This window comes from Salmo salar, chromosome 13 (assembly GCF_965601325.2).
Source record: "Salmo salar chromosome 13, fSalSal1, whole genome shotgun sequence".
Taxonomy (NCBI): domain Eukaryota; kingdom Metazoa; phylum Chordata; class Actinopteri; order Salmoniformes; family Salmonidae; genus Salmo; species Salmo salar.
The window spans coordinates 56,855,208-56,880,859 of record NC_138303.1 but is presented as its reverse complement, the minus strand read 5'-3'; the positions used below and the strand labels follow the sequence as shown (position 1 = coordinate 56,880,859).

Below are 25,652 nucleotides of genomic sequence, written 5' to 3'. Positions count from 1 at the left end.
CAGGTTGGATGGGGAGCGTTGCTGCACAGCTATTTTCAGGTCTCTCCAGAGATGTTCAATCAGGTTCAAGTTCGGGCTCTGGCTGGGCCACTCAAGGACATTCAGAAACTTGTCCCAAAGCCACTCCTGTGTTGTCTTGGCTGTGTGCTTAGGGTCGCTGTCCTGTTGGAAGGAAAATCTTTGTCCCAGTCTGAGTCTTTGCTCCTTTCATCTTTGCATCGATCCTGACTAGTCTCCCTGTCCCTGCCACTAAAAAACATCCCCACAGCATGATGCTGCCACCATTCTTCACCGTAGGGATGGTGCCAGGTTTCCTCCAGACAGGACGCTTGGCATTCAGGCCAAAGAGTTCAATCTTGGTTTCATCAGACCAGAGAATCTTGTTCTCATGGTTTGAAAGTCCTTTAGGTGCCTTTTGGCAAACTCCAAGCGCGATGTCATGTGCCTTTTACTGAGGAGTGGCTTCCGTCTGGCTACTCTACCATAAAGGACTGATTGGTGGAGTTCTGCCGCGATGGTTGTCCTTCTGGAAGGTTCTCCCATCTCCACAGAGGAACTCTAGAGCTCTGTCAGAGTGACCATCGGATTCTTGGTCACCTCCCTGACTAAGGCCCTTCTCCCCAGATAGGACTTCCAATCAAAGGCAACTCAACACACCTGCCTTCAATTGGAAGTCCCAATCAACAATACAAACATACCCAACACAAACATGCCACGTCCTGACCAAAACTAAAACACTAGCTCCATCTGCTGGTCAGGACGTGACAGTGTGCATGTTAATGAATATCGTACAGATTGGTTTCCCACACCCTCGGGTGTAAAACAAGGAGACGCCTTATTACCAACTTTGTTTGCTCTGTTTATAAATGATTTGGCAAAATAAAATAAACAGTTAAATATTGGAGTAAGATAAGATGATGAAATGCTAAGTATGAAATGCTGATGCTGATGATATTATTTTGATGGCAGAAACTGAACAAGACCTGCAGAACATGTGCTGTCAATTGGTGTATAAGATGGAAACTCATGATTAACCAGACAAAAACACAGATAATGATTTTTAGAAAACCAGGTACTAAGATAAATGTTTTTCAGTTTCGTTTTGGTGAAGATTGTGATTTACCTGATTTATTTGATATTAATAGTTAATGATTATTTACTTAACAAATAGTAGGACATTTCTGTTCCGTTTAATTCTGTGTTTCTGTAAAGAGATGGTTTCCACTCTAGCTTCCTGCAGTTAGTCTGGGCGTATGGTCAAGGAAATGGGTTTTGCTAGAGATAGCTTGAGCTGACAATGACTTGGTGATAAAAACCTAAAGCTGGCATTCCATACACAAGATGTGGCGTGTGTGACCCGAGATAGAGATAGCCTGGAAGAGTTTAGAACAATCCCTCATTGTCTCATTTTCCTGGCATCTGGGAAACTAAGCCGGGTTGGGGGTAAAACAACATCCCGTGCAGATAACCAGGAGACGGACCAAAGTGGCTTATGAGAGGGGTGGAACCAGCCATGACTAAGCATTTTAGGTCCTATATAAGATCTCTGTTTTTTCATTATCAGTTAGTCAAGACTGTTGGGTTGACTAGTCTCATTATTGCAATAATGAATCGATATTGAATAAAGATGATTGTTTGAAGAAATGACAAAGTCTCTCTCACTTGATTAGAATATTCCACGACAAGACATTCTTGAGTTTACTAGCTATTATAAATATTTGGTTATTTTTATTGATGAAAAACAAAAATACTCAAAATATTGGTAATGCTACGTATTCCAAACTGTATCAGACATACATGTGTCCTGTTCTTGACTATTCAGCAGGGGTGTGGGGTGCTAAGAGGTATTTTAAAAACGAACATGTTCATAACAGAGCAGTACGTTACTTTTTATCGTCCACAAGTTTGCACCTATACTTGCAATAACTGTGGATATGGGCTGGGAACCCTGTGAGGTTAGATGGAAGGTGTGTAGGGTGAGACTTTGGAATAGACTGTTGGATATGTCAACTTCCAGAATAACTAATAATGTATCCATAAGGGATCTATCCATAGGGGGAGCCTGGGAAACTGAAATGGCTGACCTTTTTCAACAGTCTGACTGTGAACATCTGTATGAAAACCAAATTAAGGGAGACATAGATATGATTTAAAAAACAACTGTTGATGCAATATGAAAAAAATGGGTGGAAAGATTAATCATAAACCCAAATTGACAACCTTTTGTTTGATTAAGGGTGCATTTGTGTGTGAGAGATATATGATGTTTAACCTACCTAAAAACAAGAGATCGCTATGTGCACAGGTAAGATCAGGGATATTGCCTCTGTGTTTGTGGTGAAATGGAAGTGGAAAGACTATGCAACTATTGTGACCTCGAAGAAATAGAGAATGAAACTAATTTTAACCTCTATTGCCCTTTCTTCCATGATATACGCTTGCTCTTATTCCAGAAAGCACACCAGATATACCCTGGCATTATGTGGCTGAGTAATGAAGAGAAACTGAAATGTTCTTTTGTCCATTGTGTATTTCCGTTTGTGAAATATTTAGATAATGCCTGCAATAAAAGAAAAAGGGCTACCTATAATTAGATTGTAAAAATATTTAGCTCCTATGTGGTAATTGGCACGTGTGTACAGTTGAAGTCAGAAGTTTACATACACCTTAGCCAAATACATTTAAACTCCGTTTTTCACAATTCCTGACATTTAATCCTAGTAAAAATGTCCTGTCTTAGGTCAGTTAGGATCACCACTTTATTTTAAGAATGTGAAATGTCAGAATAATAGTTGAGAGAATGATTTATTTCAGCTTTTATTTCTTTCATCACATTTCCAGTGGGTCAGAAGTTTACATACACTCAATTAGTATTTGGTAGCATTGCCTTTAACTTGTTTAACTTGGGTCAAACGTTTCGGGTAGCCTTCCACAAGCTTCCCACAGTAAGTTGGGTGAATTTTTGCCCATTCTTTCTGAGCTGGTGTAACTGAGTCAGGTTTGTAGGCCTCCTTGCTCTCACATGCTTTTTCTACCCACAAATTTCCTATAGGATTGAGGTCAGGACTTTGTGATGGCCACTCCAATACCTTGACTTTGTTGTCCTTAAGCCATTTTGCCACAACTTTGGAAGTCTGCTTGGGGTCATTGTCCATTTGGAAGACCCATTTGCGACCAAGCTTTAACTTCCTGACTGATGTCTTGAGATGTTGCTTCAATATATCCACATAATTTTCCTTCCTTATGACGCCATCTATTTTGTGAAGTGCACCAGTTCCTCCTGCAGCAAAGCACCCCCACAACATGATGCTGCCACCCCCGTGCTTCACGGTTGGGGTGGTGTTCTTCGGCTTGCAAGCATCCCCCTTTTTCCTCCAAATATAACGATGGTCATTATGGCCAAACAGTTCTATTTTTGTTTCATCAGACCAGAGGACATTTCTCCAGAAAGTACGATCTTTGTCCCCATGTGCAGTTGCAAACTGTAGTCTGGCTTTTTTATGGTGGTTTTGGAGCAGTGGCTTCTTCCTTGCTGAGCGGCCTTTCGGGTTATGACGTTATAGGACTCGTTTTACTGTGGATATAGATACTTTTGTACCTGTTTCCTCCAGCATCTTCACAAGGTCCTTTGCTGTTGTTCTGGGATTGTTTTGCACTTTTCGCACCAAAGTACGTTCCTCTCCAGGAGATTGAACGCGTCTCCTTCCTGAGTGGTATGACGGCTGCGTGCTCCCATGGTGTTTATACTTGCGTACTATTGTTTGTATATATAACAATATAACAATATATATATTGTTTTTATGCAGATTTTTTTATATTCACATGAAAGTCTGTCGCCAATTGGATGGAAACCTAGCTAGAAATGTTGATTTCTCTCTCTGTCCTTGATCTCGCTCTCTCTCTCTCTTTCTCTCTCATCTCAGCTACTCGTGCTCGGAGGTTTTCCTCAGGTGGAGAGGAGGATGGATGGAATCAAAGTCTTAACAGGGTCAGTATGACACAATAAATCCTATTCAAAATATTGTTAATTTGTAAGTCGCTCTGGATAAGAGCGTCTGCTAAATGACTTAAATGTAAATGTAAATGTATTTGTGACTGAGAAGGTGTGGACCAATAAAAAGGAAATCATAGCAATATACATTTTATTTCATATTATTGATTTCTCAGAATGTTTTATTTCTTTAAAAGAATTGAAATGCAGAAAGATTCAGTAAATATCTCTGAGGCTAGCATTACTCAACATTGCTTGTTTGTTGTGGGGTGAAAAAAACAAGGCTGTAAATATTTCATGAACGTTGTCTACAGGGCTAAACAGTCTTCAGCACCAGACATTATTCATATTGTACTGGTCAGGCCATATTCCTCTCTTTCTTTGTCTGTTTTACCTCTCTCCTTTTCCTTTCACTTCTCTCTCTCTTTCTCTTTCTCTCTCTCTTTCTCTTTCTCTCTCTCTCTCTCTTTCTCTTTCTCTCTCTCTTTCTCTTCTCTTTCTCTCTCTCTTTCTCTTTCTCTCGCTCTCTCTCTTTTCTCTCTCTCTCTCTCTCTCTCTCACTCATTCTCTCCCTCCCCCTCTCTTCCCTAGCTCCAAAGTGGTATAGGCCGTATGATACTGAAGGAGGAGATGAAAGCTAGGTCGGGTTCCTATGACAATGACCCATGGGGCAGCGCCCGAAACTCCCGTAGCAACTCCCGCAGTGGCAGCAAAGAGGCCCTGCACAACGTGGGCTACAACAACACTGTCAACGGATGTAAGAACACCATTATCCACTTATATTACAGCTCTGATAAAGATTTAGTACTGGTGCTAAACACCAGTCCATAAACATCACTGTCATCCTTTTATCCACACTGACATAGCATTGAGGCTAGATTGTGAATCTCAGTGTCGGCAATATTTGATAAGCCAGTTGTTTTCTCTGCTCTGTCATGTGCATTGCTCATCCGGATCCTGGTGTTATATGAATAGCTATGGGGAAGGTGTGCCTGTCCGTCCTTAGCTAGCTCCTCAGCAGCAGTGTGGAGGTGAGAGGAGGGCAGAGTGCCAGGGGTCTGAGCCAGAGAGATGAGTCAGTTAGATGAGTCAGTTAAATCCCAGCCTGTGATGGACTGACTGACTGACAAATGCGAGGAGCCACTCCATAGTGACTCAGCGGTCCAAAAATATAATATATGCCTCCCAAATGGCCCCCATTCGCTCTATAGTGCATTGCTTTTGACCATAGTAGTGCACTACATAGGGAATAGGTTGTTATTTGGGATGGACACCATGTAATGTACCACCTGGAAGTTATGCCTGTACGTCAAGATTGTGTATAAATTCAAGTGCGCTGTGTTGTTGTGATTGAGATCCCCCTCAGGTTGCCATACCTGATATGTGGTCAGATCTTCCATCCCTGTGGCTTTGGGAATTAATATATCTGTCTCTGTACAGACAGACAGACGGACAGAGAGAGAGAGAGAGAAGGAGAGAGAGAGAGAGAGAGAGCGAGAGAGAGGTGTTGCTGTGTCCTCTCCTGCTGTTAATGAATTAGTCAGGGAGAGACAAAGTCCCCAGCTTCAAGTTGCAGCACATAAACATACACACCTTGACACACACAGAGGTAATTGAACATTCTGTATAGTGTCTTGCAAAAGTATTCAGACCCCTTGGATTTCTTCATATTTTATTGTGTTACAAAATGGGATTAAAATTGATTTAATTGTCCTTTTTTTAAACAATCTACACAAAATACTCTGTAATGTCAAAGTTCAACAACAACAAAAAAGATTACTAGAAAATCAATAACTAATATAGTAGTTGCATAAGTACTCAGCTCCCTAAGTCAATATATGTTAGAAAGACCTTTGGCACTGATTACAGCTGTGAGTCTTCTTGGATAAGTCTTAAAGAGCTTTGCACACCTGGATTGTGCAATATTTTCACAATATTATTTTCTAAATTCTTCAAGCTCTGTGAAGATTTTGGGGATCATGTCTAGACAGCAATTTTCAAGTCTTACCATAGATTTTCAAGCATATTTAAGTCAAAACTGTAACATTCACTGTCTTCTTGGTAAGCAACTCCAGTGTAGATTTGGCCTTGTGTTTTAGGTTATTGTCCTGCTGAAAGGTGAATTTGTCTCCCAGTGTCTGGTGGAAAGCTGACTGAACCAGGTTTTCCTCTAGGATTTTGCCTGTGCTTAGCTCCATCCCGTTTCCTTTTTATCCTGAAAAACTCCACAGTAGTTGCCGATGACAAGCATACCCATACCATGACGCAGCAACCCCACCATACTTGAAAATAAGGAGGCACTTACTCAGTGATTTGCCCCAAACATAAGGCTTTGCATTTAGGCCAAAAAGTGTATTCCTTGTTGTGTTTTTTTTGCAGTATAAATTTAGTGCCTTGTTGCATACAAGATGCATGTTTTGTAATATTTTTATTCTGTGTATTTGTATTCTTCTTTTCACTCAGTCATTTAAGTTATTATTTTGGAATCACTACAATGTTGTTGATCCATCTTAAGTTTTCTACCATCAAAACAACTCTGTAGCTGTTTTAAAATCACAAATGGCCTCATGGTAACATCCCTGAGCAGTTTCATTCCAGTCCTGCAGCCCAGTTCAGAAGGACAACTGCGTCTTTGTGTCTGGGTGGTTTAATATATAATCCACAGCGTATGTATTAACTTGACCATGCTTAAAGAGATAGTTAATGTTGGATTTCTTATTGTTACCCATCTGCCAATCACTGCCGTTCTTTATGAGGCCTTTGAAAAGCTCTCTGGTCTTTGTAGTTGAATCTGTGCTTGAAATTCAATACTTGACTGAGGGACCTTACAGATGTTGTATGTATGGGGGACGGAGGACGGGTTAGTCATTCAAAAAGTGTCCATGTAACGTTTTATGTGATTTGTTAAGCACTGTAGCAAGACATGCACAATGCTGCGCATCCCAACACACACACACACACACACACACACACACACACACACACACACACACACACACACACACACACACACACACACACACACAACCTTGGCCTTCAGCCCCTCTCCATGATTAAACTGCATACGAAGCCAGCACGGGAGAGAAATCTGATACACTGCGACCAACTGACCCTATTTATCTATTATCTCTCATCTCTAATGATAACGCACAGGCAGGTAGAGAGCAGAGCAGAGCAGAGCAGGGAGGAAACGGTGCTCTGCTGGAGATGTCAATCAGTCCACATCCTCGTAGAGCTGAGACTGTGTCGTAGGTAACCATGTGTTTCTGGCTGCTCTGATGAAGGATGTGCACACTAACATCGAGCCTCCTCTCTCCTATCTCCTCCTTACTCATCACATAAAGTGTATGTTTACATGTTAGGGTGTGGAAACGAGAGTGAGAGAGCGAGAAGGAGCGAGAGGGAGAATGTGCGTTTTGTTGTGTACTGCAGGGCGTACATATATATGACTTCCCCCACCGCCCCACTCCAGTTGAAGGCTTATGTCCCTCTTCCTGTTTTATTGATGAGTCATTAAAGCTGCCGCCATGTTTAAAGGATGTTGTCATTCTCTTTGGGGAAAGTGAGAACACAACCAGCAACAGCACCAGCCAGCCACACTGAGTAATGTGATGCACATGAAAGCTTTCTTAAGGAGCCATTAATTTGGGTGTTTAACCTGACTGTTGGGTTGCGTCCCAAATGGCACCCTTTTCCCTGTATTGTGCAGTACTTTTGACCAGGGCCCATGGTCAAAAGTAATGCACTACACTACCGGTCAAACATTTTAGAACACCTACTCATTCAAGGGTTTGTCTTTATTTTTTACTATTTTCTACATTGTAGAATAATAGTGAAGACATCAAAACTATGAAATAACACATATGGAATCATGTAGTAACAGAAAAAGTGATACAAAAATCGAAATATATTTTATATTTGAGATTCTTCAAAGTAGCCACCCTTTGCCTTGATGACAGTTTTGCACACTCTTGGCATTCTCTCAACCAGCTTCATGAGGTAGTCACCTGGAATGCATTTCAATTAACAGGTGTGCCTTCTTAAAAGTGGAATTTCTTTCCTTCTTAATGCGTTTGAGCCAATACGGAAGATAGTATACAGAAGATAGCCCTATTTGGTAAAAGACTAAGTCCATATTATGGTAAGAACAGCTCAAATAAGCAAAGAGAAACAACAGTCCATCATTTCTTTAAGACATGAAGGTCAGTCAATATGGAACATTTCAAGAACTTTGAAAGTTTCTTCAAGAAACTGCCTCTCATGGGGACCGCCACAGGAATGGAAGACCCAGAGTTACCTCTGCTGCAGAGGATAAGTGTTATTTAATAGTTTTGATGTCTTCACTACTATTCTGCAATGTAGAAAATTGTTCAAATAAAGAAAAACCCTAGAATGAGTAGGTGTTCTAAAATGTTTACTGGTACTGTAAATAAGGAATAGGGTGCCATTTGGGACTCACACGTTAATACACATATTGTTGGGAGATGAAATGGTTATTCATCTCACTGAACCCACTTCTATTTAAGTCCTCCTTGTTGTATATCTCTTGTATTCTTGTTATAGTCCTTGTTATATGTGTTAAGTCCTACTAGGACAAACAGTGGCGTTGTTGTCTGGCATTGTTCGTACAGACCTCTTCCGTCTCTCCATCCTCACTGTAATCCATGAGAAGCTGTGTCACGCTATAGCTCCTAGAACATTGTTTCTCTCAAACTTGAGAACCGCATCTGCTATGTTTTTGGTATCTTTCATCATTGTCATGACCCTGGATTCAAGACTGATTGTATCAGGAGGGCCTTTTAAGAATCCGTTGAGAAACCATTATAGGATCTTTATGAGACCAGATGAGAACACTTAACCATGCACCTCTACAAGCAGAGGCTGTATCTAACCATGTCAAACCTCCCTCTCTCCCCCCTGCTCTCTCGCTCTCTCTCTCTCTGTCTTTCTCTTTCTCTCTCTGTCTCCATCTGTCTCCACCTATATATCGCTCTCTCTGCAGCTCCCACCAGATCCCACTACAATGCAGGCAGTGGTGAGTGATATGACTCAGTGTCCTGCTGTGCCTTGTCTGTCTGTACAGCGCTGAGGGTCATCACAAGGGCACAGTACAGTTATATCAGTGTAGGCAAGATGAGCTCTTTAGCCATGTCACTCATCTGAGGTTGATTGATTCGTGTATATTACAATGTATATTACAATGATTACAATGATCAACAATGATCAACATTTGACAACAAATGCCATTTTAATGAAATCAATTATGCTCATAGTTGTTTACACAAGGATTACAAATCATGCATGTTGCATAGTAGAGATTAAAAATAACAATGAAATAAAAATGTAAGAAACAGTACATATTCTGCTGCATAATGGCTTTTGATACAGGCTATGACATTTCTTTGTAATGTCATTGCCTGTAAATGAAAAAGACAGAGAGAAAGACAGGGATTCTCCATTGTGTTTGCTCTTAGCGCCCCCTGCTGTCTCTTATACAGATCTGCATGTGTTCTCTGTTAGAAATGCTAATTGCCCCATCCGTCACTGAGTGTTTCCACTGATGTGTGCTGTGTTCTGCTGGGACCCAGTGTGTGGGTGTGTTGTAGCTCACAGGCTGAACGGCAGGGATGCTTGTGTTTGCTCACTTCCAGACTCCTTCATCGCCAAGTCATCCTCGTTGCCTGGGTACGGCAGGAACGGACTGCACAGGGTGAGTTCACTGAGGGTGGGGGGGTGACGAATGAGGGGGGTGGGGGGGTGTCACAGGGCGTGGGGGTTGAACATGGGCCCTGTGGATCCAAATCAGCTCAAGACCAATAACGTGTGGCTATGGCCTGATGTGGGCTTTGGGTAATAATTGTACTTGTTGTCTGTCTCTTTCAGCCCCAGAGTGCGGATTATTTCCAGTACGACAGCAGCAATGTAGTGAACTGGGGGATCAGAGGTTAGCAAAAATGGGTTTGCCTTTCAATATCATGAGTTGAATACAAAATACATACCAAATGAGAATATGTATAAATGTGCTGATCAGTTCTTTTTCTCTCTTTTTCTACAGAATACAAGGTAAGATGTTATGCAAATTCAGTAACAAACTGACCATCACTAAACCAAAGATAAGCGGACAGTAGAGAACTCTAGAACAGAAAAGAGGAAATTGAGCCTAATAAGAAAGGAACAGTGAGAGCGTCTTCCTACTGATCTGCTGCTGTGGCTCTGAGAGGAAGTCATTCATCTGTACTTCAGAGGAATGTATGACACAGGCAACGTCTTTGAGTCATTGGCAATAGGATGGGCGCCATTGCTTAGTCTGCATCCGGTGTGAAAATCTAAACTTGTTGAACGTTTTGCTCATAACCACAGTGTGCCACTCCTCCCTCAGATCTACCCATATGACGTGTTGGTAGTCACCGTAAGGGGGCGCAACCAGCCCCCCAATGACGTGGACAGAGCCAGACTAGAGGTGAGTTTCTCTCAGGTTTGTAAACATGCAAGTAATGAAAACCTCTCGCTTTACACACTATGGAGCAAGTCGATTGTAGTTCTATTTCTGAGATGGTTATGACAATGTCACTCCAACAACACTAACATATGTGTTTAATCTCTCTCTGCCAGCGCCACCTGTCTCCTGAGGAGTTCTACCGGGTGTTTAGGATGACTATGGCTGACTTTGACCGGCTGGCACTGTGGAAGAGAAACGAGCTGAAGAAACAAGTCAGGTTGTTCTGAAAGGACTGGCGTGTAGAAGCTCAGTGTAGCAGCCTGCTGGGCTTAACGTTAGAGACGCCTAAGTCCTCACTGAGAGCCATAATAACTAGTCTGGATAGTCCGCCACACTGGCCAGAGACACAGCAGAACCAGAACTAGAACCAGCACGGTTCTAGCCATAGACATATAATGCATTTTAATTCTCTGGTTCTATGGTTCCATCACATGCTCTGGGTCAGAGAAAACCATCCAGTCTGAGTCTATACATCAATAATATCTCTCTGGCGAAAGAGGACTAACCTACTACTACTCCTCCCAAGCTATGTCTGTCCGTGGAAACCTAAATCTGCAGAGAGGCCTAGACCATGCTAGTTCTGCCTATGCTTTCAGTATTATGTGTTTGTTTTATTATTAGGAGTTTAACTATAGTTTATGGCTGTCATGTCATGAGGTTATAGCATCTTTGAAGCCTCTTCTAGGCTGCAGGTTTGGAGAGCTCTGAGACATTGCCTTATGGTCAAGCAGGAAAGAGAACACCAACAAACTGTCCAAACAGAACGTGCTGCCAGATTAACCTTGTCTTTGCTTCCTTTACTCTAAACATATTGTTTCATTCACCGCCTTTTTTTTAACAGAACGTGCTACCAGATTAACCTTGTCTTTGCTTCCTTTACTCTAAACATATTGTTTCATTCACCGCCTTTTTTTTAACAGAACGTGCTACCAGATTAACCTTGTCTTTGCTTCCTTTACTCTAAACATATTGTTTCATTCACCGCCTTTTTTTTAACAGAACGTGCTGCCAGATTAACCTTGTCTTTGCTTCCTTTACTCTAAACATATTGTTTCATTCACCGCCTTTTTTTTTAACACTGAGACTAAAACGTTATTTCTTTATAGAGCGAGGGTTCACCTCGGAGCGAAAGGCTAGACTGAGATATTGCGGTAGCCTACAGTTGAATTAAATGAGTGGATTATATTGTATGTTTACTGAAAAGCCAAAGTAATATTATTATGTTAAGAAATTATGATTTGTATTCTTTTTGTAAAATGCATAAACAGACTGAATGCATGTTTCCAGAAATGGTTCCCGTGTGAGTATGAGACCAGGCTCTTGCCTACGTACTGAAAGTTCATTGATTTACTATACTAAATTGATTAAAAAGATCTGAACAATGTAATGTAAGTATTGGAGTTCTGGATTATTTAGTACTCTCAATTTCAATTGAACCAAAGGGCATGTCATTTACAGTAATGGAATACCATGTTATAAATGGATATTGGATTGTATTTAGAGCTGGGATTGTATTTAGAGCTGGGATTGTATTTAGAGCTGGGATTGTATTTAGGATAACAGCTGACCTGTGAGTGACTTGTCATGGGGAGACTTGACCTGATTCTAACTCGACACATAGAGATGGAGAAAATGAATAGAGATAGAAATGAATAGCATGGAATCTAAACTGCTTATGAATACATATTTAGAAAGTGGATTGAAGGGATTGGTGACCAGAGGTCTGGATAACAGATGAATTAGTGATATGGATCTGAATTAGATTACAACTCAAAGGGGTTGAATGGAATCTTCCCTTAACAGTACAATGTGAGGAAGGAAGGAATCGGGGTGAGGGAATTTTGTAGATGTTGAAGTGGAATTGATTTGATGGAATTGTCCTGATTGGTCTGTGTTGACGCCGGTCCCAAATGATAACCAGGGTTGCTGTGCTAAAGTTTACACTATAGTGTACATACAGTAGAACTAAGAATTCTCCTGTTGGTTTTTGAAGAGGTGACTCGTAGTTATCCAATAGATTATCCAATATTGTTGGTACATTATATACATGCAAAACTGTCCCTTTTCATTCTTTCCTGTTTCTTTTCCCATTGTTTCCCTTTTTATTTCTGTCCCTTTTGTTATCCTGTTGTTTCCCCCTTCATTTCTGTCCCTTTTGTTTTGCTGTTGTTTCCCCTTTCATTTCTGTCCCTTTTGTTTTGCTGTTGTTTCCCCTTTTATTTCTGTCCCTATTGTTTTCTTTCTTAGTATATACATGCAAAACTGTGTCTTTTCTTTTCAATTGTATTTGAATGGTCTGTTATGAGGTTGTGTCAGAGGAAATAATGGTTCTGATTGTTAGTGTATGGAGCACTGCCTTTACCAGACTGTAATATTAGTCATACTGACTAGCAGTCATTTAGTATAACTACTCTTACTGCCATCTTCGTAATGGCTGTTTGTTTTATTGATTCGTTTGTGTGTGTGTGTGTGTGTGTGTGTGTGTGTGTGTGTGTGTGTGTGTGTGTGTGTGTGTGTGTGTGTGTGTGTGTGTGTGTGTGTGTCACAAGATATCATAGACATTTACAATACAGTACTTCCAGAATTCACAATCTCATCTTTTAATCGACATTAATTCAAAAAGCTTTGGGCGACTTTTACATTGATGTTTTCATTTTGTAACTGTACAAAGCCATCTGCTTATTATTTATTTCCCTGTCAGACCTACTGCCCAATACATGATGTATATATTGTATTTAAATAAATGCAGTTTACATGTGGATAAATGTCTGTTTTGATTGTGCAAAGGTGATGTCATCATGTGTAGTAGCACAGCAGCCAATAGGATTCGCTCTATATTCGCTAAGGTCCCTGTGAGCGCGAGCAGATGAGGTGAACTCGCAGCTGTGCCTCATTTCTGTGTCACTTTACGCCACGCATGGGGGATAAATCGTGTAATGCAGCGCAAACTTGTCCAAAATCAATGAATGTCAAAGAAAAACCGTCTTGGAAAACACACATGGATACCAGTAGCGATAACTGTAAGTAACGGTCCTATTTCTACCATAATGGCATGCAAATGAATAGCGAAAACTAGTATTGGTAACTATTGAAGGAAGGTTTGGACATATCTCTATCCCTATCTCTCTGTTACTGACATGATAGATTAGTCTGATTTAGGCTATGCCATATCGCAGTAAAGTCGGTGCATAGATGCTGTGTGAGTTGAACACGGATTAATTCATCTAGTTTCAGCGGGGTGATGCAATCTGATGCTAACAGAGTCCCTGTGGGAAGCTGAGCTGGAGTATGTGATGTGGAAGCGCGCTGTGTTGGCTTGCCTCTGCTTCTTCTCTGCGCATAGCAATACACTGTATTTTGTGGTGGACGGAGAAATTAAATATTTATTTCCTAAATGTTCATTTATTTTTTATCAGAGGACTATAATCATTTTTTTTAACGACTAGAAAATAAAATCAATTGAAGTTTCAAATAGCCTACACAACAATACAACATTATTATCTCCATGTAGATACAAAGGTATTACTTCTTGATCCAATTTGAATAGAAAAAGGTAAGACTAGTTAGTAGAAAACAGTTGTATTTTTTTCTGTGTTATAATGAATCCTTTCCACCTCTCTTCCTACTCTACATCATTGTCATGGACCTTGACCTTTATCAGTGTTTCCTAGTCTTTCCCTTCCTCTCACTACCTTCTGTGCTCTGCTAGTTGAAGGCCAGGCCGTTGGGATTACTATTTATGACTGGAGTGAAAACTAACTACCTTACTCCGCATTCAGGATGCCAGTCCGTCTTGTGCCCCAACAAACACCAGGAAAGAACACTCATTACCATACACTGTGTGTGTGTGTGTGTGTGTGTGTGTGTGTGTGTGTGTGTGTGTGTGTGTGTGTGTGTGTGTGTGTGTGTGTGTGTGTGTTTGAGAGAGCGCATGCGTGCGAGCATGCCTGTGTGTGTTTACATGCACAGCTGAATGGAAATTATTATAATTTCTCTCCCTCTAAATAACTCATTCACAAAATAGGCAGCCATAGCACAAAGACACGCATTGCTCAGTGACCTACAGTACATGTTGCATATCTAATGTGCTTTGCAATGGTATGTTCTAGCTACAGTACATTCCCTGTACTGTCTTTGCACATTTGTGTTTGAGCCTTTAGTCTTGGCCCACATTCTGTTCCCACAGGGTCGTTCCACCTCAAAAAGCACAAGAAAGAGGATTTCGACATCCACATCTCAGATTGTGCTGTAATTGTTTAAGACATTATTTTGTTGAAATATAATTTGATCTCTGAGAAATTAAGCTAATTGATTGCACCCAAATTGGCTATTTTAATTTATAGGATTCATATAATATTCAATAAATATAGTACCAAACATCCGATTTGGACCAAACTTCTTCCTGCCATTGAATAAGACATGAGGAATCCAATTAAATGAGAAAAAAAGCCACCCACAGGCCCCCCACACCCTCGCCAAATCCCACCCCAACAACCAGTATATAGTATCAGTTCTCTATGTCTGACAAGTAGTATGGAGCTGTGGCTTGGAGTATTGCTTTTTCATACTATATAATGTATTCCCTGTGAATCTCGTGATGTCCTCCATGAAAGCAATTCAGTTTTTTCTTTTTTCTTCTGTCCAGGAAACGGCCCGTGTGTGTGTGTGTGTGTGTGTGTGTGTGTGTGTGTGTGTGTGGGTGTGTGTGGTGTGTGTGTGTGTGTGTGTGTGTGTGCGTGTGCGTGTGCGTGTGTGTGCGTGTGCGTGTGTGTGCGTGTGTGTGTGTGGTTTATTCCCTTAAAAAAGGTCTGGATTAGTTCCTGGTGAAGAAGCAAACCATCAGGCTACGGCAGTTCTAATGGTTTCAATGTTATGTTCTCTAACGGTCTTCTATGGTAAAAGACTCAAACACACACTGTAGTTTTTTGCAATAGTAATAAAGTTGGGTTTAATCGAAAACGTCACTAATCACACTACATATAGAGATGTTTTCTCATATTTTTATTGAAAAATGTATGACTGCCATGGAATGGTTTATAATTGTATTATTTTATTAGGGTTTTCACAATATTTTGGTCACTAGCCCATTTCGCCATCAAAGTTTTGGGATTGTTGGAAAAGTTTTCATATGAGCATTGCACCATAGGGATAGCCGTCTCAGAGAGATGCAATTATTCAAGGAGAGTTGGGTGGAAGCTTTAGGTTGCTAAGAGAAGTACAAATTGAATTGCTTTCATGGAGGACTGGCTTGATTTGTGAAGATGATCACACAATTCATTTTCATTATCGGTTGTCTACCCAAAATGCAAAAATAATTATTGTGATTAATTTATAAATAATAATAAACACCAGAGACCAGCAAACTTTTAAAAGAGGGCAAGACCTGGTACTTTAACATAGTTTAACAGGAAATAAGGCAAGCACTGTGCTGCTCGAAAAGGGAAAGAAAACATCACCAGATTCACAGGGAAGACAGATGCCATATCTTCATTTGATCATCCTGTTGTTGCAGGAATTTTCATGCACAGCAGGAAATGCAAACTTGTACTGTATTTGAGGTTCAAAAAGGCTTCTAAAGTTTGTCATTTCTACTGTAAAATGTCAGACTTGATTTGCAAAAAATGGCCATTTATTATAATCTACATAATAATTCACATTTCCTGTTGCTGCAGGATTATTTTTCTGCTGTAGCAAACTGGCTCAGATTGCTACATCTGTACATTCAGGCGCGGCTCCTGGATGACATGCCTGATGGGACATTTCAAATTTAACTAGAGCCCTAGTAAAACAAGCTTCAAACGTACAAACGTATCTGAAATGTAGCTGTACACATCAACAACCGTTGTTTTACATAATAACACAAGAAAGATATGCGCCCCACTAACACATACTGTACAAGTGTATCCGAAATGGTTTCCTGAGTGGCGCGGCGGTCTAAGGCACTGCATCGCAGTGCTTGAGGTGTCACTACAGACCCGGGTTCGATCCCTGGCTGTGTCGCGACCGGGAGAACCATGAGGCGGCGCACAATTGGCCCAACGTCGTCCAGGTTAGGGGAGGGTTTGGCCGGTCGGGATGTCCTTGTCCCATCACGCTCTAGTTACTCCTGTGGGGGGCTGGGCGCATGTACGCTGACATACCGCCAGTTTTACGGTGTTCCTAATGTTTGGTATACTCAGTGTATATATACTGTATTCTAGAAATTATTCATACCTCTTAAATTAGTCCACATTTTGTTGTCTTACAGCCTGAATTCAAAATGGATTAAATATATATTTGTTTAGCCATCTACACACAATAGCCCATTGCACTGCAAATAGCTCAAAGTGAAAACATGTTTTTAGATTTTTTTTATATATATTGAAAATTAAATCCAGAAATATCTCATTTACATAAGTATTCACACCCCTGAGTCAATACATGTTACAATCACCTTTGGCATTGATTACAGCTGTGAGTCTTCCTGAGTAAGTCTCTAAGAGCTTTGCAAACCTGGATTGTACAATATTTGCCCATTATTCTTTTAAAAATGATTGAAGCTCTGTCAAGTTGGTTGTTGGTCATTGCTAGATAACCATTTTCAAGTCTTGCCATAGATTTTCAAGTAGATTTAAGTCAAAACTGTAACTCGGCCACTCAGGAACATTCATTGTAAACAACTCCAGTGTATACTTGGCCTTGTGTTTGATGTTATTGTCCTGCTGAAAGGTGAATTTGTCTCCCAGTGTCTGTTGGAAAGCAGACTGAACCAGGTTTTCCTCTAGGATTTTGCCTGTGCTTAGCTCTATTCTGTTTATTTGTATCCTAAAAAAACTCCCTAGTCCTTTCCGATGACAAGCATAACCATAACATGATGCAGCCACCACCATGCTTACCATGCTTGAAAATATGAAGAGTGGTACTCAGTGATGTGTTGTGTTGTATTTTCCCCAAACATAATGCTTTGTATTCAGGACATAAAGTTCATTTATTTTCATTTTTTTTTTGCTGTTTTACTTTAGTGCCTTATTTAAAACAGGATGCATGTTTTCAAATATTTTTATGCTGTAGAGGCTTCCTTCTTTTCACTGTCATTTAGGTTAGTATTGTGATGTAACTACAATGCTGTTGATCCATCCTCACTTTTCTCTTATCACAGCCATTAAACTCTGACTGTTTTAAAGTCACCATTGGCCTCATGGTGAAATCCCTGAGCGGTTTCCTTCCTTTCTGGCAACTGAGTTAGGAAGGACACCTGTATCTTTGTAGTGACTGGTTGTATTGATACACCATCCAAAGTCTAATTATTAACTTCATCATGCTCAAAGGGATATTCAATATCTGCAATAGGTGCCCTTCTTTGTGAGGCATTGGAAAACATCCTTGGTCTTTGTGGTTGAATCTGTGTTTGAAATTCACTGCGCGACTGAGGGATCTTACAGATAATTGTATGTATGAGGTACAGAGATGAGATAGTCATTCACAAATCATGTTAAACACTATTGTTGCACACAGGGTGAGTCCATGCAACATTATGTTACCTGTTAAGCACATGTTTACTCCTGAATTAATATAGGCTTTTTTTATTAATTTGTAAACATTTCTAAAAACATAATTCCACTTTGACATTATCCCAATTGAATCCATTTAAAATTCAGGCTGTAACACAACAAAATGTGGAAAAAGTCAAGGGGTGTGGATACCTTCTGAAGATACTGTAACTACTGCTGAACTGTCACAGGCGTCGCAGTGAACGGACCAAGGCGCAGCGTGTTGAGTGCTCATCTTTTATTTTGAATGAACGCACTTCACAAAGAAAAAACAAAGGACAGCCAAACAGTTCTGTCAGGTAAACTCACATACTAAACAGAAAGCAACCACCCACAAAACCCAAAGGAAAACAGGCTGCTTATAAGTATGGCTTCCAAATCAGAGACAACGAAAGACACCTGCCTCTGATTGGAAACCATACTCAGCCAAACATGGAAAACGAAGCATAGAAAAGAATACTAGAAAAACCCACATAGAAACAGAAAACCCAAAATACATACAAAACAAACCCCCCTGCCACGCCCTGACCATACTACTATGGCAAATTACCTCTTTCACTGGTCAGGACGTGACATGTACTCATGTTTTCTATTCATATACTGTCAATACTGTCTATACACACCATGCTATATAACTACTGCTGTACTCACCTTTTCTATTCATATACTGGCCATACTGTCTATACACACCATGCTATATAACTACTGCTGTACTCACCTTTTTTATTCATATACTGTCCATACTGTCTATACACACCATGCTATATAACTACTGCTGTACTCACCTTTTTTATTCATATACTGTCCATACTGTCTATACACACCATGCTATATAACTACTGCTGTACTCACCTTTTTTTATTCATATACTGTCCATACTGTCTATACACACCATGCTATATAACTACTGCTGTACTCACCTTTTTTATTCATATACTGTCTATACACACCACCATATACATAGATATGTATATTCCTGACTCTGCAATTGCTCGTTCTGATATTTCTTAATTCCTTTCTTTGAATGTTTTGAGATGTGTGTATTGTTTTGTATTGTTAGTTGTTACCACACTGTTGGAGCTAGAAACATAAGCATTTCGCTGCACCTGTGATAACGTCTGTAAAAAATGTGTACGTGACCAATGATATTGTTTTTGATTTGATTTGAACCTGCTCTGAGCTCAAAGGCTTATTGTTCCTCTTTGGAAGACCTTTTGAGAGGTCCAGTCATTAACATATGGAAAACATTAATAACAAAACAATCACTCCCACACAAAAAGTTCCTGGAGTATCCGTTAGGGGTCCTTAAAATTGAAACTGTGGGGGAACCCTATAAGTTCTTCGAAGAACCTGTTTAATGGATCCTCGAAGAACTTTTTGAAGAACCTTTTGGGGTTCATTTTTTTAACTACCCCCCCCCCCCATTATTATTATCATTATTATTAATAATAATAATAATACACATGACAATAACAACAATAAACACAATATTTTAGTTGTCAGTGTTTATTATGATTTTAGTGGTAAAGCAGAATTAAAAAATCCAAATATGAGGTAAACTTCCAGCAGAGACCCACGTTGAATGGGTATATCCTCTGGCTTGTTGATGTTAATGTGTTGATGTTCTCCATATCCATAGCCAGAATGATTTTGCAGTGCATGGAGATCAAATAGGTTTCCTGTTATATTCATCAGAGGTGTAGGAGGGTGAAGTCTGTGAATCCAAAAAATAGTAATTATACAGATGATTAACAAAACATGCACACAACAGTATTCATACCTTGGTTTCTGTGGTGAATGAAAAAAAACGCTATACCTTGTCCATAATGTAGAGGCCTATGTGATATTCATTGAAGAGGTAAGGGAGGAGGATGGTAAATGTGATCTGCATAACATACCAATACCAGTTGACATACCTTTGTATGCCTCCTCGTCTGTATACCTGCAGACACAGACACAAAAGTGAGCTGTTCAGTCATCTCCACCCAATACAGCTAGTCTTCAACATATTCGTATAGCCTACAGTACATATTCCGACCTCTTTGTTGATTGATATCAATTGAATTGTGTCCATTTTCTGGTTTTAGAAAGATTTGCACAAATATGAAAAGATAGATGGTACCTTCATAAAACAATATCAATTTAGATCCTACAAGGGACAAACCTTACCTTAAATTGAGGAGATCTTTACATTTTTCAGTTAAGTGCCTGCACCTGCTGTCCTTTCAAATCCAAATGTTTCAGTTGGGTTTTTTAGAGTGCACCATAAGTCCCATTAGAATAAATATGTGATTCATGTTCTCCTTGTCCAAATAAAAGAAGCTTAACTCAAAGGTCTCCACCTATGCACTGAGCGCTGAGAGAAGTTCACACTCACTTGGGACACATCAATACACATGTATGTAAAAACACATCAAAGTTGGAGTGGAGTCGAATTGAACTTGAATGTAAAAGTGGACAAGAGATGTCTCACAGGACGAGGACTTTGGATAAACATTATAGTGCTGGTTGATTTAGGAATGTATACAAGGTGTGATCTACTGCAGAATGTTACAGTATATAATTCTGTGGGGCATGAAAAGGTATTTCCTTCTGAATCTTAACTGGGGCCCTGTTTTTTTTCTTTCTTCTCCTGAACACGTTACCCGACTTGGAAAAAACAGGGTCCTACTTATATAATATACACCAAAAGCCACTGCACATGGTAGGTCAATTCTGATAGAGTTGTACATATTTTGAGGCACAGTATTTTGGTGGTTATCGTCGAGGATTCATCGAGTGGTTCTGGATTGAGACCCCTCTCACAGCTGTGCACATGGCACACTCCTATAAATACCCTAGGCCACAGAGACAAAGCCCCCAGTCTTTTGCTGCTCATAAGGCCTGACAGCCTAACACTGTCTGTCTCACACACTGGAATGCCTGCTGAGACCAGCCTGACCAACAGCTCTCTCTCACATAGAGGCAGGGTGAAATCATATGCTATTATGGACATATGAATAGAGATGTAAGAGCCGACGTGGTCTTTGTCCGAGAGTGGCCCGCCACACTTTGGCTCATGCCCCCAATGCATGAAGGGGCACTCTGTATCTGCTGACCCCAAGGTCAAGGCCCAGAGCAGGGGAGGCTGAGATACTCTCTGACTGGGCTGTTTTTATTAATCATGGTCATAGATGGGAGTTTGCTGAACTGAGACCTAATTTTCATGACTTGTCCCTCCTCTAACCTCTGAGAGTGTCACGGATAGCCAAGCAGGTCGTAGAATAACGATAAGAGACATAGAGAGAGCTGTTCAAGCACGCACATCCCTAAGAGGTTTGGAGACATTTTATGAATGATTTGAATTCCGTCCTCAAATCTCACAAAGCGCCCCAGGAAGCCCATTACACAACCATCCTCACTGTTCACTTTTCAAGTATGTCGGTTATACTGTGTAATGTGTGTGTGCAGCATATTCTAGACTTCGCAGTATTCCTCCATCTCAGTGGATCTGTTGGGGGTGTTGTCCTGCAAATGTACAAATATAACTCCCATGACTGCATGGTTGAGGTCTCATGACTGGGTCTTTAGCTGAGGAGTCTATCCACTCACAAACACACACACACACACACTCTTGTATCTCTTCCATTCTTCTGCAGTATGGTCTAAAAAGCGTTTTGTGAGGAATGGGGGGGGGGGGGGGGGGGAGAGGGAATACTAGGGGAATCATTCTCTCTTGGGGTCAGTGTAGCAGGAGCAGGACAGGCTGTGCCTCTGGACAGAGGAGGTCCAGTAGTTTCTATCATGGCTGTGCTGCTGATAAATAGGTCTGTCCTCTGCAGAGCATTGTCACAAACTTCCTGTTGATGTGCAGCAAACCGTTTTGTGTTGAAATAATGGGAGAGCAGCATCCTGAGTCTAAATAGAGACATTCACAAAAACAACTGAGATGGTAAAAATAGCTGATGCTATGGTGGGTTAATCTTGCAATGGGGTGTCTTGACAATGAGGATGCGGCCAAAGTAAACATTTTTTGTAGACTTCCTGAAGACTCAAAGTCAGTCACACTGACCAGTTGTTGTATAGACCACCTCTGGGAGATGGATGTTCTCAGGAAATATCTCTTATCTCCTGAACGTGTCTTATAATGCTTCACTTCTGTTCTTACTGCCTTTTAATCTTCTGAGGACTGCCCTGGTGTCAATACTATGTAATGACACGTGTAGCCAATGTCACCCTACAATGCTGTCCTGTTCTTCCCCTCCCTCTGAGTGCTGTGGCCTGTTGTCTGTCTGAGATCTGTGATTGACCCAGTCCAACTTGTTGTTGTTGTCAACATTGAATTACATCCTCCCTCCCACGAGGGCCATGTGGCCTCCATGTGACCGGACTCTGGTTGCACAAAGGCCCTCTCTGTGGATCCCTCTGCAGTCCTCCCTATGTGTGATGAACAGCAAGCCTCTTTCCTGCAACAGCTGATATGCATCTTCAGAGGGAGTCTGTCCTGTCCTTGTTTGTGTACTGTAGGGAGGACAGGGCAGGTCAAACCAGACCACATAGCTCTCTTTCCCCTCAGCTCTCGCACATCGCTCGCTCTTCTAGACTGGAGACCATCGTTGTGTGCAGATATATCTCACTAAGCTTTGGTCTGGAGAGCACATTACTGGACAGCGAGATAGGAGACATACAGTAATGTGATATCATTATTAAGACTCACAGACAGAGATAGAATCAGCTGATCTTTTGTGCGATGCAAAGGTAAAAGAAGGTGATGGGATGAAGGCGATGATGAAGTGCATTTTGGATGTTGTAGGGACGAGTGTATAGGAATAAGAAGCAAAAGGGTTGATAGAAGCTGCTTCATCAGCCTAGACCGGAAATCTCAGCTGCATGACATGGGGTGCTGATCGAGGACTATAGGAAAAGGAGAGCCGAACAGGCCCCCATTAACATCGACGGGACTGAAGTGGAGTGGGTCGAGAGTTTCAAGTTCCTTGGTGTCCACATCACCAACAAACTATCATGGTCCAAACACACCAAGGCAGTTGTGAAGAGGGCATGACATCACATTTTCCCCATCGGGAGACTGAAAAGATTTGGCGTGGGTCCCCAGATCCTCAAAAAGTTCTACAGCTGTACAATCGAGAACATCCTGACTGATTGCATCACCGCCTGGTATGGCAACTGCTCGGCATCTGACAGTAAGGCACTACATAGGGAAGTGCCTACGACCCAGTGCATCACTGGGGCCAAGCTTCCTGACATCCAGGACCTATATACTAGGCAGTGTCAGAGGAAGGCCCAAAAAATTGTCAGAGACTCCAGCCACCCTAGTCATAGACTGTTCTCTCTGCTACCACACAGCAAGCGGTACCGGAGCGCCAAGTCTAAGACCAAAAGGCTCCTTAACAGCTTCTACCCCCAAGCCATAAGACTGCTGAACAATTAATCCACCCGGACTATTTACATTGACCCCCCACACCCCACCCCCTTTGTTTTTACACTGCTGCTACTCGCTGTTTATTATCTATGCATAGTCACTTTACAAATTACCTCGACTAACCTGTACCCCCCGCACATTGACTCGGTACCGGTACCCCCTGTATATAGCCTTGTTATTGCTATGGAAATGTATTGTGTTACTTTTTGATTGATTAGATTTATTTAGTAAATATTTTATTAACTCTATTTCTTGAACTACATTGTTGTTTGATTTAATATCCATGTACCCATAATGCCGATGGATGCCTCTGGACCGCACATAGCTGCCTCCCAACGCCTCTGCACATATCAGCTACAGTGTGTGTGTATGTTTGTGTTTTTTTATTTTTTTATTATAGTTTCTAACATTGCCTTGTCGCCCTTTCTTTTTTGTGTGAGCGGTAAAATCAGACAGGCTATAATCTTCCAAAAGTATATATATATATATATATATATATATATATATATATATATATATATATATATATATATATATATATATATATATGGACACCCCTTCAAATCTGTTTCACCTGTCTTTGTGATTGTCTCCACCCCCCTCCAGGTGTTGCCCATCTTCCCCATTATTCCCTGTGTATTTATACCGGTGTTCTCTGTTTGTCTGTTGCCAGTTTGTCTTGTTTGTCAAGTCATCCAGCATTTTTTTTGTATCAGCACCTGCTTTCCCCCAGTCTCTCTTTTCTTGTCCTCCTGGTTTTGACCTTTGCCTTTCCTGAACCTGAGCCCGCCCACCTGACCACTCTGCGTGCCCCTGACCCTGAGCCTTCCTGTCATCCTGTAACTCTGCCCCTGTTATAAACATTGTTACTTCGACACAGTCTGCATCTGGGTTTTACCTTTATCCTGATAGTTATTGTGAAGTGGAAACATCTAGGAGCAACAATGGCTCAGCCACGAAGTGGTAGGCCACACAAGCTCACAGAATGGGACCGCCGAGTGCTGAAGCGTTTAGTGTGTAAAAACCGTCTGTCCTCGGTTGCAACATTCACTACCAAACTGCCTCTGTTCATCGGGAGCTTAATGATCACCATGCGCAATGCCAAGCATCGGCTGGAGTGGTGTAAAGCTCGCCACCATTGGACTCTGGAGAAGTGTAAACGCGGTCTCTGGAATGATGAATCATGCTTCTTCATCTGGCAGTCCGATGGACGAATCTGGGTTTGGCAGATGCCAGGTGAACGCTACCTGCCCGAATGCATAGTGCCAACTGTAAAGTTTGGTGGCGGAGGAATAATTGTCTGGGGCTATTTTTCATGGTTTGGGCCAGGCCCCTTAGTTCCAGTGAAGGAGAATCTTAACGCTACAGCATACAATGACATTCTAGACGATGCTGTGCTTCCAACTTTTTGGCAACAGTTTGGGGAAGGCCCCTTTCCTATTTCAGCATGACAATGCCCCTGTGCACAAAGCGAGGTCCATACAGAAATGGTTTGTCGAGATCGACTGGCCTGCACAGAGCCCTGACCTCAACTCCAACGAATACCTTTGGGATCAATTGGAACGCCGACTGCGAGCTAGGCTTAATCGCCCAATATCAGTGCCTGACCTCACTAATGCTCTTGTGGCTGAATGGGAGCAAGTCCCTTCCCAGAAGAGTGGAGGCTGTTATAGCTGCAAAGGGGGGACCAACTACATATTAATGCCCATGATTTTGGAATGAGATGTTCACGGAGCATGTGTCCACATACTTTTGGTCATGAACTGTATATATCAGCTACCGTTCAAAGTTTGGGGTCACTTAGAAATGTCCTTGTTTTTTAAAGAAAAGCACATTTTTGTCCATTAAAATAACATTGAAATGATCAGAAATACAGTGTAGACATTGTTAATGTTGTAAATGACTATTGTAGTTGGAAACGGCTGATTTTTAATGGAATATCTACATAGGCGTACAGAGGCCCATTATCAGCAACCATCACTCCTGTGTTCCAATGGCACGTTGTGTTAGCTAATCCAAGTCTATCATTTTAAAAGGCTAATTGATCGTTAGAAAACCCTTTTGCAATTATGTCAGCACAGCAGAAAATAAATACAATTTCCTTCTTTAGACTAGTTGAGTATCTGGAGCATCAGCATTTGTGGGTTCGATTACAGGCTCAAAATGTTTAGAAACAAATAACTTTCTTCTGAAACTCCGTCAGTCTATTCTTGT

The 25,652-nt window shown here is 41.1% G+C and overlaps 2 protein-coding genes across 4 annotated transcripts in view; both read left to right on the top strand.

Annotated features, from left to right (window-relative positions):
* LOC106567433 (actin-binding LIM protein 3) overlaps positions 1-11,877 on the top strand; it is a 136,012-nt gene extending 124,135 nt beyond the window's left edge. For 2 of the 3 annotated variants that reach the window (XR_014380112.1, XR_014380113.1), the window contains 6 exons: positions 3,924-3,988; positions 4,583-4,748; positions 8,994-9,026; positions 9,643-9,701; positions 9,875-10,451; positions 10,604-11,877. Coding sequence is in view for 1 of the 3 variants with exons in the window: in XM_014136675.3 (XP_013992150.1) it covers positions 3,924-3,988; positions 4,583-4,748; positions 8,994-9,026; positions 9,643-9,701; positions 9,875-9,935; positions 10,047-10,054; positions 10,371-10,451; positions 10,604-10,717 (587 nt within the window). In the remaining 2 variants the exon portion in view is untranslated. The remainder of the gene's footprint in view (positions 1-3,923; positions 3,989-4,582; positions 4,749-8,993; positions 9,027-9,642; positions 9,702-9,874; positions 10,452-10,603) is intronic. The other variant, XM_014136675.3, reaches the window with a different exon arrangement.
* Positions 11,878-13,326: 1,449 nt separating this feature from the next.
* LOC106567432 (actin filament-associated protein 1-like 1) overlaps positions 13,327-25,652 on the top strand; it is a 34,641-nt gene continuing 22,315 nt past the window's right edge. The window contains exon 1 of the mRNA XM_082960219.1: positions 13,327-13,510. Within this exon, the coding sequence (XP_082816345.1) occupies positions 13,408-13,510 (103 nt within the window). The 5' untranslated portion in view covers positions 13,327-13,407. The remainder of the gene's footprint in view (positions 13,511-25,652) is intronic.